Consider the following 17,232-nt stretch of genomic DNA (forward strand, 5'->3'; position numbering starts at 1 on the left):
ATAAGTGAAGGGTTGTAAGTCTAGGATGATCTGTATTGCAGAGAACCCCAGGGGGACTATATGCACTGTCTGATCCTTATGTCCATTTGTTATATAAAGTACAGAAGAAATAACATCAAACAACATGAAACTTTTAATACAGAAAACTTAAAAAGTGGAAGCTTAGACCAGTTTGCCTGGACCGCAATATGATGCAAAAGAGACAATTCAGATTTTGCAAAACGTTTCTGTCCGTATACATGGATGAGCAGTTGTTACACAATGATTTGAAATGTTAGGCAGCTGAGAATTTCTGAACCAAAGCATTCTGACTTCTGCGTTTTATTTTAAAAACCAAACCTGTAACAAATGTACAATTTTAAAAAAAGAAAAAGAAAGGAAAAGTAATCATTCACATGCACGTGCAGTTATTACAAAAAGATGGTTGTGTGACCTTTTTAACACTACCCAGGACTGTCTTGTCTTAATACTCTTGAATATAATCTACTTTAATCTCCCTAAGACTTTCTAAAAGTCCTTCATCTATAGTAAGACCTCACTAGAAGTTTGTTCCCATCATGAAACATAGGAAATTCATCCTCCACATATTAATTACACAGTAATTATAATGAACACAATAAGGGTGCACATGGAGTTTAGCGTAAAAGGATTTGCAATTGAACTGCCCTGTGAAACTTTTTTTTAATGAATCAGTCCTCATTAATAGATTCACTGTAGTCTAGAGGATACTCCAATTTCTTTAACGTTATATACCTTTATACCTAAAATGCATTCTAAAAAGCCTTTACTAGCAGGATCTAACAGAAATAAAACCACAGCAAAATACAGGTAGCTCTTAATACTAGTTAACATAAAGTCACTAGTACTTTAGATATCATCTTAAATAAACACGTTTGTTCCTGCTTGTTATTTTATGCAAAAACAGGTAATTCTTCCAATTGGTTGCCCTAATTTTGCTCAATATTGGTGGTGTCGAACAAAACACCCCCCCTTTTTTTTTGCAGTTGTGTGTCCAATTCCACAATCCCACCTAAAAGAAACTAATTTATAGATAAGGCAGAATTCTTTCAGACTCTTTCGTCAATTTTATTTCACGAGTGGCATTTTTCTCGTGCTTTAAAAAACATGATTTCCTCCCCCCTCAAGCGATTCCTGAAAGGCATCACAGTTTTGTCATATTTTGTGGTGCGGCTTTGCACGTAGTCAAAAACCTATCTTCAGTTGATGGTACAGATGAGTAACACTTTAAAAAAACAGCTGATGGGATTCTTCAGGAATTCCTGATACAAAAAGCAGAACAGCAACTTAGCAATAGCACTTAGACTTATATACTGCTTTACAGTGCTTTGCAGCCCTCTCTAAACGGTTTATAGCAGGGATCTCCAACCTTGGCAACTTTAAGACTTGTGGACTTCAACTCCCAGATTTTCTGGGAGCAAAGCTGACTGAGGAATTCTGGGAATTGAAGTCCACAAGTCTTAAAGTTGCCAAGGTTGGAGATTCCTTGTTCATAGGAGTCAGCCTATTGCCCCCCAACAATCTGGGTCCTCATTTTACCCACCTTGGAAGGATGGAAGTCTGAGTCAACCTTGAGCCTGGCGGGATTCGATCTGCCAAATTGCAGGCAGCTGGCAGTCAGCAGAAGTAGTACTGCACTCTAACCACTGTGCTACCACGGCTCAGAATCCCACTTTGAAATAAGACTAGAGATGAAGAATAGGAAGAGACATTGACAACGTTGGACACAGTACAGATAGTCCTCAAGTCACCAACATTCATTTAGTGCCTGTTCAGATTTCCGACAACTCTGGGGAAAAAAGTAACTTGGTCCTTGTTCTCACAACCAATGCAGCATCTCCACGGAAACACACGATCCAAATTTGGGCACTTGGCAAACCCCGCCTAGTCGTAGCATCTCAGGGTCACGCGATCGCTATTGGCCACCTTCCCAGCTGGCTTCCAACAAGTGAAATAAATACAATAAGCTGGGTTCATGTAATGACCCTGAATTGACTTGCTTAACAACCATGGCAATACGGATATAAAATCAGGCACGGTTTGCTTAAAAGCCACCTGGATTAGCAATGGAAATTCTGGTCCCAATTGGAGGTCATAAGTCAAGGGACCACTTGCAGTTGGCCTGCTTCTCATTCATTTTGGTCGCAAAACTAGATAACATTCAGCAGTAGAATAAGGACAGTTTTACTGTGTGGTACAGAAGCTGCCATGGACACGGAGACATCGTCCATAATGCTCTATGTCACTCAAAATTATGAAGGTGTTTCTGACACCAAGAAAAGAAAAACAGCACAATAGCTTCTCTACACCGCAACCCATTCCGGGAATTATCCCATCATTCTGTTTTAGGATTAGTAACACACTTGTAGTAGGAGTTGCACATAATTTATATAAGCAGGGTTTGCTATTTAAGAAAAAATGTGAATTTTACACTGACACATTATTCTAGGCCACCGAATGGCTGTTGGACTCAAATAGCATCTTGCAAAGACAAACAAGAGCGAAAGGAAGAAAAATGCTTCAACCATCCCCCCCTCCCAAAATAAGCCCAAGAAGTGAATTCCAGAAAAGCAAATCTGCATTAGCTGGGATGGTTCTCCCTTAGGCTGTTCCTTCTAGAACAGAAACGAGGTAAGTGGCGATGAAAAACACAGGCCTCATTTATTTTGGGAGGGTATAGAAGGAATGCAAGGAAAATGGTTTTTTGTTTTTTTTTGGAGTCTCAAAATGTTTGTTGAAGAGAAAAGTGAAAGTGCAGTTTTGGGGTATCCGCAGCAAGAGAGGAGGAACCACAGATTTGAATAGAATAGAATAGAATAAAATGACAGAGTTGGAAGAGATCTTGGAGGTCTTCTAGTCCAACCTCTTGCCTAGGCAGGAAACCCTACACCACTTCAGAGAAATGGCTACCCAGGCTCTTCTTAAAAACTTCCAGAGTTGGAGTATTTACAACTTCTGGAGGCAAGTTGTTCCACTCTTTGTTTTAACTGTCAGGAAATTTCTCCTTAGTTCTAGGTTGCTTCCCTCCTTGATTAGTTTAATGACAGATTAATGACAGAGCAGATGACAGTTCCACCTAAAAGGGTCTTTAAGGTCCAGACTCCAATCTGGTCTCTCGTCATCTTAAGTTTTGCTCAAGGCAGTGCTCTCGCAACCGTCAATCTATCCACACGAAAAGGCAAGGAGGAAGGAGAAAAGTAGGACACCTCGAACCAAGCAATACTCTTGCTTGACTGCCAGTCCACAGACATTTCTGAGTCCTCTGTGGCAGGAAAACGAAAGTGGCATCAGGTTAAACTCAACTTAAACTCAACTAGACTCAACCGTAAAAATCTTTCAAGAACCCCTTGCGTTCTTCTCTTGAGATGCAAAAGGCCAGCACGGTTAGTCGTTCGGCACGAACTCCTTTACAGAAGGAGACAAAATTTCATGGTTGCTAAAAATAAATGCGAAGTCCATCGAGATACTTCGACCATCATTTTTTCAGCATCTTCTCGTTCGAGTCAAAAAACTTGGGATTTGGCTGTATCGGTGCAGACAAAGTATGTGATCAATTCTCCCTTTCCCTTCACGTTAATCAGTCCTCGGCATTCGCAAGCATACCCCAAGCTCTCCAATATTTTGCACGTCTCTTCTGTAACCTGTGCGTGAAACAAAAATTGAGAGACCATTCAAAATCCACAATGAATATTTGATTGATTTTGGACCCTGATTTTTTTTTTTTGCTAGCACTTCCATAAGAACTTATAAAACCAGTTAACTTTAATTGCAGGGTCAAAGCTAAATATGGATCATAGAAACAAATCCTTACAGCTGTGGCAAAAAAAAAAATCCCCATATTTTCCGGTAGTTAAGAGCTACCTGGCTTGGCTGAACTTATCTTATGAGTCAAGGTGGCGCAATGGTTAGAATGTAGTACTGCAGGCGACTTCTACTGCCTGCTGCCTGCCTGCAATTTCACAGTTCAAATCTCACCAACCTCAAGGGTGATTCAGCCTTCCATCCTTCCGAGGTCAGTAAAATGAGGACCCAAATTGTTGGGGGCAATAGGCTTACTCTGTAAACTGCTCAGAGAGGGCTGTAAAGCACTGTAAAGTGGTATATAAGTTTAAGTGCTATTGCTATCTCCATGTTTTACATATAGTCATTGTTGAAGTTTCCTTCTATCAAAATCCAAATTTTCCCTTCTTTTTTTTACCTGGATTTTTCCAAGTTCCCCAGTGGTCTCCATTCTGCTGGCAACGTTGACTGTGTTTCCCCAAATATCATACTGGGGCTTGCGAGCACCGATCACACCAGCTACTACTGGCCCATGGTTGATGCCTGCATAAACAGGATGGCGAAGGAGAAAATAAATGTATGGTATAAAGTGTACACAAGTTGGACCGAAACTTGGAAGAAAACCATCAGTGTAACCTAAATAAAATAGAGTCTCACTCTTGAGATCTGGGAGATGCCCACCTCTTCCCAAACTTACCGACACGTAGACGGAAATTGTTGAACGAATGGCGGTTGATGCCATCTAGTTTAGTCATCAAGGCCATTGCGAATTCCACCATGATACCAATTTGAGCACACTGTTTTTCTTGATCCTAAACAGATGGTGGAAAGAGACACATCATGGCACTCAATAGCAGAAATGTAAAAGGTAAAGGTTCCCCTTGCACCTACGTTAGTTGTATCTGGCTCTAGGGGGCAGAGCTCATCTCTGTTACAAAGCCAAAGAGCCAGCGCTGTACAAAGACGTCTCCATGGTCATGTGGCCGGCATGACTAAATGCCCAAAGGCGCACGGAACGCTGTTACCTTCCCACCAAAGTGGTCCCTATTTTTCTACTTGCATTTTTATGTACTTTCGAACTGCTAGGTTGGCGGAAGCTGGGACAAGTAATGGGAGCTCATTCCATTATGTGTCGCTAGGGATTCGAACTGCCGAACTGCCAACCTTTCTGATTGACAAGCTCAGCATCTTAGCCCTGAGCCACCGCGTCCCTAGCAGAACTGTAAGTTATTTCAAAATTATGATATGAAGTGAACTTGAAGATGCATGGACTTCAGCTCAAAGAATTCTGGGAGGTGAGATCCGAGGAATGAACCCTTCAAAAAGGACACTTACCACATTATTCTCTTGACCAGGTACCACACAGAGTCCAGATGCTGCCATGTACGTGCTCCCAATAGTTTTGATTTTTTCAACCCCACTAAATTTAGGCTTTAGCAGCAGCTGTTGATGAAAGAAGAAAAGTATAGTATTTAGGAGTTGTCAATTCCCTCACTTAGTGGTAGGAAACACTAAATTCTCTGGAAAAAATTATCCAACTCAGGTTAAGAGCTTTTGCAGATACTGAATTCAGTCTAATATTTTCAATTTTTTGCAGACATCTTAAGGATAGAATTTAGGTGATTGATCTGCATGATTTGAGATTTTTTATATGCTTTCGACTCTCAGAATGATTTGTGATATGAAACCCAGCATAGTTATCTTGTTTGCTGTGCACACTGTAGTTTTTTGTGAATAACAACAACAACAACAACAACAACAAGCCCTTTCAATCAAACTCCTGCTGACTTCATTGTCACAACCATTTATTTTTTTCTTGGCAACAGTTCTTCCTGCCAGATAGTTGTTCAGCTTTCCAGTCCAATCTATAACTCTGGTATTTCGCTGGCAGTGCCCTATTCAATTATAGACAATCCTCAATTTATAACCATTTGTTTAGTGAAATTTGAAATGACAAGGGCACTTACAACTGTTGCAATGTTCCCACCAGCATACGGTCAAAATTCAAAATGCTTGGCAACTGACTCATATTTATAACGGTTGCAGTGCCCCAGAGGTCATGTGATCAGTTTTTGTGACCTTCTGACAAGCAAAGTCAATAGAGAAGCCACGTTCACTTAACAACCAGGTTGCTAGCTTCTCAACTGCAGCGATTCACTTAACAACTATGGCAAGAAAGGTTATAAAATGCGGGGAAACTCACTCGATAAGTGTCTCACTTAGCAACAGAAATTTGTGGGGTCAGTTGTGGTTGTAAGTCAGGGACTATCTCAGTGGTGGGATTCAAATTGTTTTTGCTACCAGTTCTGTGGGCGTGGCTTGGTGGGGGTGGCTTGGTGGGGGTAGCAGGGGAAACATACTGCAAAATCCCCCTTCCCTCCCCACCCCACTAACCTGCTTTCCAGCTCTGTTCTCCTGTGCAAGGCAATAAAAGAAGAGCCAGCCGATCAACTGGGACTCAATGGGAGGCAGAGAATAGATGGGGTTGGTGGGACCAGTCAGAGGTGGGATTTGCTGGTTCTCTGAACTACTCAAAATTTCCGCTACCGGTTCTCCAGAACTGGTCAGAACCTGCTGAATACCCACCTCTGGACTATCTGTGCTAACCAGGCCTGATCTTTCTAGGGTTTCCAGTTCAGACAAGGTTAGCTTGGGACTGCCACTTGCTGAGACACACCCATCATCCACCAACCTCCAAAACCTCACGTGGGAGTTGGATCTATCATTCTCATCTGCTTCAGCTGGAGTCTACTAAGCCTGAGGCATGGATCTATCACACAGGTGAACAAACACTTCTAAATATTTCAGGAACAGATTCTCAAGTAGTAAATCTAACTATGTAGAGTAGCGTTTCTCAACCTTGGCGACTTTGGAAAGCGTGTGGGCTTGAAACATTCCCCAAACAGCACGTTGAAGTCCACACATCTGCAAGCTGCCAAAGTTTGAGAAGCACTGAGGACTGCAGAAGCCAAAGTCAATAAAAGGAGATACCTCATCAAAATCAGCAATGATCTCATTCAGGAGACGAAGACATTCCAGCCCTTCCTTGTTGACATCGCACTCCGTGTAAAATACCTTGAAGTCAGGGACTGAGGCAAACATGACACAGACGCAGTCATAAGATTGATGATACCAATCCTAAGGGACATGCAGTAATAGGTTCATGAACAATTGCTTTCAACTTTATGTTTCCACTCCCACCCCCTCCAACCCACCCACCCTTGTTAACCAAGGCAACAAGGACACACCAAGTTCCTCTCTAGTTAGTTCACCGAAATTGCACACAAGTCAAAAATTAGGTGCTACAACAAAGGAGCTCGTCACAGCAACTGGTACTAAGGAGTGTTACTCTTCTTTGGTCACTCCTGAGAATCTATAATGCCCAATGAGCACTTGAGAAGTAACTCCCTAAGATGAATGTCCTTCTTACACTTGAAGTTCTACAGGTTTATGATGATGGATGATACTTATGTGGCATCTTCCTCAAAAGAGCACTGCAAACCTTTGGATCCAGTTGTGGGTGGGATGATATTTCAATAACCCTAAAGTAGATTTACTTAGTTACACTCTGCTAAACATTCTTAGTTACACTCTGCTAAACAAATAATTCCCACAACACTGTCCAACTATTTACTAAGTCTGCATTACCATTACTATTAATCTTCTCATCACTCCTTATCACTCATCCCCTCCCACTTGTGACTGTATGACTGTAACTTAATGTCGCTTTATATGGACTATTTCCCAGTATGATTTGATTGCTTAATGTACCCTGTGACTATTTAGTGTTGTACCTGATGATTCTTGACTCTTGACGAATGTATCTTTTCTTTTATGTACACTGAGAGCATTTGCACCAAGACAAATTCCTTGTGTGTCCAATCACACTTTGCCAATAAAGAATTCTATTCTATTCTATTCTTATTCTATTCTATTCTATCCTATCCTATCCTATCCTATCCTATCCTATCCTATCCTATTCTATTCTATTCTATTCTATTCTACTCTATTCTAGTTTTGGCTTAATCTGTTATGGGAATCCAGGCTCTGTGGCTTGTAAATCATGGTTTATGACCTACTATTATGCCTAAACATAATCATGGTGACTTAATCAAGGAGCCAGGCTTAATGGGTTGTAATTCAGGGGTCTTCAAATTTGACAGCTTTAAGACTTGTGGACTTCAACTCCCAGAATTCCTCCTCCAGTCATGCTAGCTCAGGAATTCTGGGAGTTGAAGTCCACAAGTCTTAAACTTGCCAAGTTTGAAGACCCTTGCGTTATATGAACCAGCCATTGAGAATGAGTTTTCTCTTAGTACCTAGGACCCTACTGCTTTCTTCTTAATTTGAGGGCAAGGATGACCAACTCTTCAAGATCAATTGAAGTGCTACCAGCATCTTCAACTGAACATCTGCTACGTAATATTACGGTGAATTTTTCCATACCTCATTTAATTTGTCCCCAATAAAATGAGCCGCCACATGAGCTGGGAGGACGTTTTCCAGCAGTAGCCTGTTTACATTCTCCATGGTTTCGAATGACTCATGTTCTTTTTTAAATTTGTTTTTCTGCAGGCAGTCTAGCCGACAATAATAGTCTATCTGCAAACAAACAGACAGTTACCAAAACTATCAGCAACAAATACAAAGTTTATCCCATGTTGATGTTGGAAAGGTTAGAAAACAATTGATTTATCACAACCCAGATACAATCCCCTTAATCTGATTGACTTGCATGTTTCAATGATCCCTATAAATTTTAAGATGTATAGGATCTGCCTATCATCCATCCATCCATCCATCCATCCATTTATCTAACAATCTTACAATCTAACTAATTATCTCTCAAATCTCTATCACTATCTCTTTACCTACCCACCCACCCACCTACCTACCTACCTATCCAATTATATTATCTATCTATCTATCTATCTATCTATCTATCTATCTATCTATCTATATCTATATCTATATCTATATCTATATCTATATCTATATCTATATCTAATCTACAGAGCCACCCATTTGATGAGCAAGTGACTCTGGGCAGCGTATAACAAATATAAACAATAAATTGTACTTCTAAAGGGAATAAGGCACTGTATTTTCTTAACAACAACAACAAAAATACAACATGGTCCATTTCCGCTTTTTGGCACTTAAACCTCCCTATCTAAATCACCGTTCATTTCCCCCCTGAACTGTAATGGTTGTAGATGGATAATTTGCCATTACATTTTAATATAAAGGCCCCAAATTTGTACAGACACGCATCTATGGGGATTTATGCTCAGATCCACGCAATCATAGCCACTTCACAGGCATACAGCTCAAACAATAAAATTATTAAGAAGAAGAATATCAAATGATTGCTAATTCAATATAGACATCCCAGAGCAATGCCTTGGGATAAACAATTAAATGCAGTTTTAAAATAGCAATGTGCCTTTCAGGGGAAAATTAGACTATAATGAATGCTTTATATGTGTACCAAAGGGCTGGGATTTGTTCTTTTTGATTTTGTGAGCATCACTAGCTACACAGGGATAATATATTTCCACTATTAGGAAGCAGATGTTACCAAAGGCACTAGTTGGAGTTCCATCAGAAAACAACATTATTGTGAAAAAGGAATCTGTTTGATTCAATATCTTTCACTGTCACACCCTCATGGCTCAAAAGGTTTACTCTTGTCTTCTTTCCATATAGTTTTTGAGCATTAAAATTGTGCATTAAGAAAATAATGACAAAAGTCCATTGTGACGTCAACGTCAAGCTTCATGTTCTTGCAACAATGGCTTTCGCTTACAGAAGTCCTGCTCCACCATGGAGGATGTGTTGAATCAATATCCTATTCTGTTAAGTTGTTCATCACACTGAATGTGCCACTCTGGATTGCTCTTTGCTAATTACTTTGGCTATTCTATGGAAGAAAATGCATTTATCCTAGCAGATTTCTGAGAATTTCAGAATTCTCAGAAAAGGTCACCAGATACTATTCTATCATGAGGACTGGGGGAAAATTTTGCAATATAGTTAGGTTATTTTCCAAGTTTTAAAGGAAATCTATGTTTTAGTTATTCACAGTTTAGTTTCTATTGTGTCCCTTGTGATTTGATACATTTGTTCTGTGAACAAACAACAATGACAATGACAGATGTAAAGAACAATAATGAGTGACAGAAGGACACTTCTTGGTGTTGGGGTCAACTTTCCCAGTTACTGGGCTGAAAATTTGAGGTGATATAGAACATAAGCCACAGAAAAATCCATACCTGCTTGGACAACAGAACCAGAGTTATATAAAAGAGTGCCAGGTACAAATTGATCATCACTTTGGGATTTTTTATAAAAAGCCTGAAGTGGAAAATAAAAGAACAAATTAGAACAATTACATGAAATACACATGCTTATGATTGAAAAGATCCAAAAGTCTGAACTACATAATGCATAAGAAAGAAAACTTGCACTAATATTTGTTAAAAGTATCTTCCTCAAGAGAAATAGTGAAGTGGTTTTCTGGAAGGAAGGAAGGAAGGAAGGAAGGAAGGAAGGAAGGAAGGAAGGAAGGAAGGAAGGAAGGAAGGAAGGAAGGAAGGAAGGAAGGAAGGAAGGAAGGAGGAGAGAGGAAATATGTTTGTGTGAAGGAGAGGGAGAGTGGGAGGAAGGAAAGAACAAAAGGAGAGAAAGAGAGAGGAAGGAAGGGAGGGAGGAGAGAGGAAGCGTATTTGTGTGAAGGAGAGGGAGGGAGGAAGGAATGAACAGAAGGAGAGAAAGAGAGAGGATGTGTGTTGGGAGAGAGAGAGGGAGGGAGGGAGGGAAGAAGGAAGGAAGGAGAAATGTGAGGTCACTTCAAACTTGTTAGAACTTTCATTTCAGTGCTCAAAATAAAGAATGCAACTAGAAGAAAGGCAAATGCTATTTACAATAGCGACATCAAAGAAACAATCCAGTGGGCCCTTATCACATTTTGTAGCACCCAGTCCAAGCAATAGGCACCACCACAATGTTTTCAGGTGGGAAATGGCATCTTAAAAGAGTCCCCACAGACCTGAATTACTTGATCTCTTTCAATATGACTTCATTATGGCTTTCACCCCACCTCAGCCCACTCCCTGGCAAAGTTACTCTCGAGATAACAAGTTCTTCCTACTTCTCGGCGCATTCCTGGTCGCAGGTGACACTTGGGTTGCTGTTAAATATGACGAAATACCCCACGATGGCTCCCGAGAGCAACATTAGCTTGAGTTCAAAACTCATTCGAAGGAACACGGAGCATGCAATGAAGCCCAGAATGCAGCAGTAGGCATAATACTGGTAAAAAAAAAAAAAAAAAAAGAAGGATTTAAGCAAGAGTTAGCAAATATTTTCACGTCAGACTAGTAGCAGAGGACTTATTATTACTATTGTTTTAAAATATTGTGCATGCCAGTATAAACAGAGGGATAGAATCAAGATCACGCGACATGTTAATACTACTTTATAAGGCCACACTTGGAATATACTGTATTCAGTTTTGGTCCCCACGATATAAAAAAGATGTTGAGACTCTAGAAAGAGTGCAGAGAAGAGCAACAAAGAGGATTAGGGGACTGGAGGCTAAAACGTATAAAGAACAGCTGCAGAAATTGAGTACGTCTAGTTTCATGAAAAGAAGGACTAGGGGAGATATGATAGCAGTCTTCCAATATCCCAGGGGCTGCCCCCAAAAAGAGGGAGTCAAGCTATTCTCTAAAGCACCTGAAGGCAGGACAAGAAGCAATGAATGGAAACTAATCAAGGAGAGAAGCAACTTAGAACTAAGGAGACATTTCCTGACCGTTAGAACAATTAATCAGTGGAACAATTTACCTCTAAAAGTTGTGGATGCTCCAACACTGGAAGTTTTTAAAAAGATGTTGGATAACCATCTGTCTGAAGTGGTGTAGGGTTTCCTGCCAAGGCAGGGGGTTGGACTAGAAGACCTCCCAGGTTCTATTCTATTCTATTCTATTCTATTCTATTCTATTCTATTCTATTCTATTCTATTCTATTCTACTCTACTCTACTCTACTCTACTCTACTCTACTCTACTCTACTCTACTCAACTCTACTCTACTCCATTTCATCCCATCCCATCCCATCCCATCCCATCCCATTCCATCCCATCCTATATAAATTACAGGGATGTCCAACCTTGGCAACTTTAAAACCCGTGGACTTCAACTCCCAGAATTCCCCAGCCAGCAGGGCTGCACAAGGCAGTTGCAGGGCTAGCTGGGGAATTCTGGGATTTGAAATCCACAAGTCTTAACAGTTGCCAAGGTTGGACACACTTGCCCTGCATCTTGATGTTAAGCAAATTGGGCAAAGCAAAAAGACACATTTTCTCTGCACAACTGTGAAGAAGGATTTAGCAGGCACAACTTTACGGAATCCCCGTTGCTGTTAAGATGCCAAATCAAGAGCAGAACTTCCAATGGAAACAGCTCAGATCCTACACCTGATTGCAATGGCAACTGCAGGACTGAGAGATACTGTGAAGCTTGTCAAAGCACCCCTGGGTTGCAATGTTTTGTTTTTTGCAACAGGGTCGTAACTTGAAACGGTCACTGCACAAGGCAGTGACTAAGCAAAGTCCACCTGTATGGACTTGATACATTCACAACTAACTTTTGCCCAGGGTGGGACCCAAATCTGTATTTTTAAAATATTACATCCATCTTCACTTACCGGGTAGATCATATTCATATTCGGCGATCCATCTTCAGTATTTGAACTGTTTCCTGACACCTGTTTTTGGGAGGGGTGGGGAGGGGAAAACATAAATAATTATTGAGGTGGTAACTTGGGCTTCACACAAGCAAATCTGTAAGGAGAAACCTGACAAGAAACATGCAAGGGGGATAAAATATTCTTTAGTCCTGGGAAACAAGGTAAATTTTGAAAGGGGCTCAGAAGTCGGCTTCTTCCTGACTTACTGGAAATATAAGAAGGAGGGAAGATACTATCATTATTATACCTTATCTCAGTTAAAGTGTAGTTCTAGTCTGACTGGGTAAATATTTTCCAGTGGGGCTACAAAGACAATTACAGATTGTCCTCGATTTATGATCTAAGCAAGGCAGCTGTTAAACGAATTGTGCTTCATTTTCTGGCCATGTTGTTAAGCAAAGCACTGCCGTTGGTAAGGGAATCATGCGGTCATTACGTGAATCTGGCTTGACTTTGCTTATCGGAAGCCAGGTGGGAAGGTTGCACTTGAACCCAGGACAATACAACTGTCATAAGTCCATGCCAGTTGCCAAGCACCCAAATTTTGATCATGTGACCATGGAGAAGGCGGCAACGGTTGTAAAAGCGAAAAATGGACATATGTCCCTTTTACAGACGTACAGATTAACAGAGTTTTTTCAGCGCTATAGTAACTTTAAACCACTAAATGAATGGTTGTAATTCAAGGACTGCCTGGAAAGATGACACACACACACACACACCACCTCCCTAACCAAAAGTTATGCATGGGATTATTATTATTTTTTTCAAAATAAACATTTCCAAAGTCACTCTGATCATTTGCCTTCTAATTTTTAACCCGGCTTTTAGCCAAGAGCATTAAACAGACTATAAAGGCAAGCATTATCAAGGTCAGATCCAACACAGAACAAGGTTCATCTGGAAATTTCCTGTCCTGTGACAAGCATTTGTTTAAAAAGGGCAATTTGTGGGCAGCAACCACAAATCAATTCCACGGAAAGGTGATGGAAAAGCTAGATAGTTCAGGTAAAGTCAGTGTAGGCTATAATCAAAACATTACGTAGACTATTTTCACCTTGAGATAAGAACCTGCCGAAAGGCAGATCACACCTGCTATTAAGCCCAAGCAATTATTCTAGCCAATAAAATAAGCTTTTTACTCACTGGATTGGCATGTGACGAAGCATGATTTCCACCAGACTGGCTCACTGGCTAATGAAGACATTAAAAGCTGGTTAGGAAATGTCCTGGTGGCAATTCAAAACACATACATTTTATTGCCAAAACAGCAAGAGTTTTCAAAAGGAAAAGAGGGTGATTGAAGGGACAGAGGAATTGGCTTCCTGGATGAGAAGCAAAAAGAAAAACCCAAGAAAGTCCAGTTGCCTTTTTTTGGGGTGGGTGGGGGAGAAACACCTTTGGGGTAAATTTTGGAACTTTTGAATTCGGGTGGCCCAGCTAATAAATTGTTGAAACACTGACAAGATGTTTAAAATAGGAAAACACACAATAACAAACAACCTCATTTACTGTCCGATTCCCCTTATTTCTAAGTCCTTTCCTGTTCTCCATGTATGTTCATGTATGGGTGTGTAGGTGTGTAGGCAGGGAGGTAGGTAAGTAGATAGATAGATAGATAGATGGATAGATAGATAGATAGATAGATAGATAGATAGATAGATAGATAGATAGATAGATAGATAGATAGATAGATAGATATAGATTGATATATAGTTATGGATATTCTTTTGAGATATATAGATATAGATAGAAACCCTGTTTCCTCAAAAATATGACCTACCCTGAAAGTAAGTCCTAGCTTGATTTTTACACGTGCACCCAATATAAGCCCTACCCCCAAAATAAGCCCTAATTAAGACCCCACCCACTCCAGAGTGCACAGGTAAAAATTAAACTAGGGTGGAGATGGGGGTGGTGGAGCTGCCCTACTACTTACTTTTGGACAGTTGTAGCCAGGCCTCGCACACCCCGACCTCTGCCTTTCCAGCCCATTTCTTCTGCAGCCATCAAGGCTGGCAAGGCTTTCATTAAGGCCGTTGTCACTGATAACAAAGCTCTGGATCGATCCAGAGCTCTCTTATCGGCTGCAGAGGCCTTCAGGAAAGCCTAGCTGGCCACAGAAGAAGTGGTTCCTGAAGGCCTCTGACAGCGAAAAGGAGGCCGGGGACAACGCACGCAAGTGAGGTTAGTCAGTGGATTACATCCCCCGAAAATAAGATCTGGTGCCTTTTTTGGTGGAAAAATATATATAAGACAGGGTCTTATTTTCGGGGAAACGCGGTATTGATATTCTTTCGAGAGTGGGCATCAGAATTTCATTTTTTAATGTGTGCCAGTGTTTTCACAGAAAAAAAGGGTCAGTAAAGGTTATCCTATCCTATCCCATCTCACCCCACCCCATCCTATTGTATCAGGCCTTCCCATCAGCCAAGACTGCAGGTGGAGACAAGCAGGGTCACTGCGTGCTTTCTTCCCCATTAACATTCAACAGGAGGCATTACCAGGTTGAAAACAGCAAGGATCAGCAGCGAGCCGAGGGCAAGGATGGCCAGGGGGAGCCTGACGGACGGCATCGTCTCCACTTTCTCAGACACCCGGCAGAAGTAGCGTGCTGGTGCCCACCGCTTCGCGCAGCATTTCTGCCAACAGAGAGGAAAGATTTCATGATGGCAAATTCATCCCCTGTACCATAGACCTTCTTGATACACCACATTGTCATGTGTGTGTGCAGTTCTGAGGAAAATTACGACCGTGTCATATCCCTGTTAGAAACTGATTCCGAGGGAGAAGTGGAACAGCTGACAGGGAGTGGGAGTCTGGCTCCGGTGGCTGTGGAAGAAACTGGGGAAGGGCACAGTCCAGATGGGCATTCGGAGGAAGACCCAGGCCCACCCCCTCTTCATCCTAGGGCACGCGGGAAGGAGAGGATCAGGGAGAGACATGGTCTACTGGGGAGGAGAGGGCCTTGATCCTCTTCATGGGCTGCAGCTGTGACAACTGGATAAGAGGACGGACATGCGTACGGGTGAATGCTGGAAACAAAGCACGGAAATATCTCTAGTTTATGGTTCCTCTCTGAGTTTGGCGTCCTTCCCAGTATGTGTTCTGATATCTGTGAACGTCATCCAGCCCTTATCTTGCCTGGTTTGTGTTGCTTTTTTCTTCTTGTTGTAACTGTTTGTGTGGGAGTTTTTTGTCTCCAGTCAAGGATATTTGGAGCTTGGAAGAAAAGTGAAGGAATAAAAGGGACTTCACCTGTTTTTTGTGACTGTGTTTATTTTGTATCCCACCCTGGGTCATCACAGTTGTGTAGACGTCAACGTCTAGAATTCCCCAGCTATCATGCTGGCTGGGGAATTCTGGGAGTTGAAGCCCATGTATCTTAAAGTTGCCAAGGTTGAGAAAAACTACTCTAGAGTTTTGGGTTCCTTTCTTTTTTCCTTTTTTTACTTACCCAACAGTCATCTGCAAAGCAGACACACAAAATCAGCCCCATGATGATTGCTACCACCCCAAATGAGATTCCTAAGGTTTGTGACCTGAAAGAGAGAATGAGGATTGATTGACTGATTCTGCGCCTGGCTTATCCTACATGGATTAGCAATATAAATTAACATTTCAACTAAGATGAATAAGAGAACGAGGAAGGAAAGAGCAAGCAAAAGCAGATTAAAGAATTTAGAAATTGTAAGTTCTCCACAAAGGACTTTATTAGAAAGCTGGTGCCTGAAGATTTGGAGTTTGATGTTCAATCTTAATTAGGATCACACAATCCAAGTGCTTTTTTTCTTCTTCTCCTAAGTGGCTTTTCACTATGCAGGAAATAGTAGATATAATCATAGCTTTGAGGAAGATACAGATCTGTGGGAAATTCTCTTTTCTTTTCTTCTTTCTTTCTTTCTTTCTTTCTTTCTTTCTTTCTTTCTTTCTTTCTTTCTTTCTTTCTTTCTTCCTTTCCTTTCCTTTCCTTTCCTTCCTTCCTTCCTTCCTTCCTTCCTTCCTTCCTTCTTCCTCCTCCTCCTCCTATTCCTCCTCCTCTTCTTCCTTCTCCTTTAAATCCTTCTCCTTGAGTTGAAGGAGGCTAGTAGATTAGGAGAAAATATTACCTCCACCCTTTCTTTTACCCATTTTGTAATTAATGTTAATGTTTTACTTTCAAGCTTTTGACGTTCCTAACCTTTTAATGGTTTTAGACAGTTATTTATGGCATTGCAAAGTCGCCCAGCATCGCTAAATGGTGAGATAGGCAGCATATAAATAAAATAAAAAATAATCTCTTGGTACTTAAGACAATAAAGGTACGTGGAAAACCAGCACATGAAAAAGAAAACCTTAGCCTGGGTTGCTTTTTTATTTCCTTGTTACTCTATTCCTTACTCCTCTACTCTGTGAGGGAAAAAAAAAAAACTAGTTTTTGTAGAGAAGCCTCTTCTGAACATGCGAAAATAAGAGTTATAGAATAACAGAGTTGGAAGGGACCTTGGAGGTCTTCTAGTCTAACCCCCAGCTCAAGCAGGAGACCCTATAATATTTCAGACAAACGGCTCTCCAATCACTTCTTAAAATATATCTCTGCAGGAAAGAAAGTACTGCCAATTTAATTGATTTAATAGGATGCGTAGACAATTGTTAGGGTTCGAAGAAGACACAAACTGGATTGATGGCATAATAAAAATA

The 17,232-nt window shown here is 40.9% G+C and overlaps 1 protein-coding gene across 1 annotated transcript in view; it reads right to left on the bottom strand.

Moving 5' to 3' along the window:
• Positions 1–112: 112 nt before the first annotated feature.
• The window catches only part of ADCY7 (adenylate cyclase 7), a 70,484-nt gene continuing 53,364 nt past the window's right edge, over positions 113–17,232 (bottom strand). The window contains exons 17-28 of the mRNA XM_087971482.1: positions 16,010–16,094; positions 15,057–15,194; positions 13,699–13,746; positions 12,511–12,570; positions 10,952–11,112; positions 10,074–10,155; positions 8,245–8,400; positions 6,790–6,936; positions 5,134–5,241; positions 4,496–4,610; positions 4,217–4,341; positions 113–3,659 (exon numbers count right to left, since the gene is read on the bottom strand). Coding sequence (XP_087827608.1) covers positions 3,522–3,659; positions 4,217–4,341; positions 4,496–4,610; positions 5,134–5,241; positions 6,790–6,936; positions 8,245–8,400; positions 10,074–10,155; positions 10,952–11,112; positions 12,511–12,570; positions 13,699–13,746; positions 15,057–15,194; positions 16,010–16,094 — 1,363 coding nt within the window. The 3' untranslated portion in view covers positions 113–3,521. The remainder of the gene's footprint in view (positions 3,660–4,216; positions 4,342–4,495; positions 4,611–5,133; positions 5,242–6,789; positions 6,937–8,244; positions 8,401–10,073; positions 10,156–10,951; positions 11,113–12,510; positions 12,571–13,698; positions 13,747–15,056; positions 15,195–16,009; positions 16,095–17,232) is intronic.

Source organism: Notechis scutatus, chromosome 9 (genome assembly GCF_049901735.1).
Source record: "Notechis scutatus isolate UNSWTSFEM ecotype Mainland chromosome 9, rNotScu1.2, whole genome shotgun sequence".
In the NCBI taxonomy this organism is placed as follows: Eukaryota; Metazoa; Chordata; class Lepidosauria; order Squamata; family Elapidae; genus Notechis; species Notechis scutatus.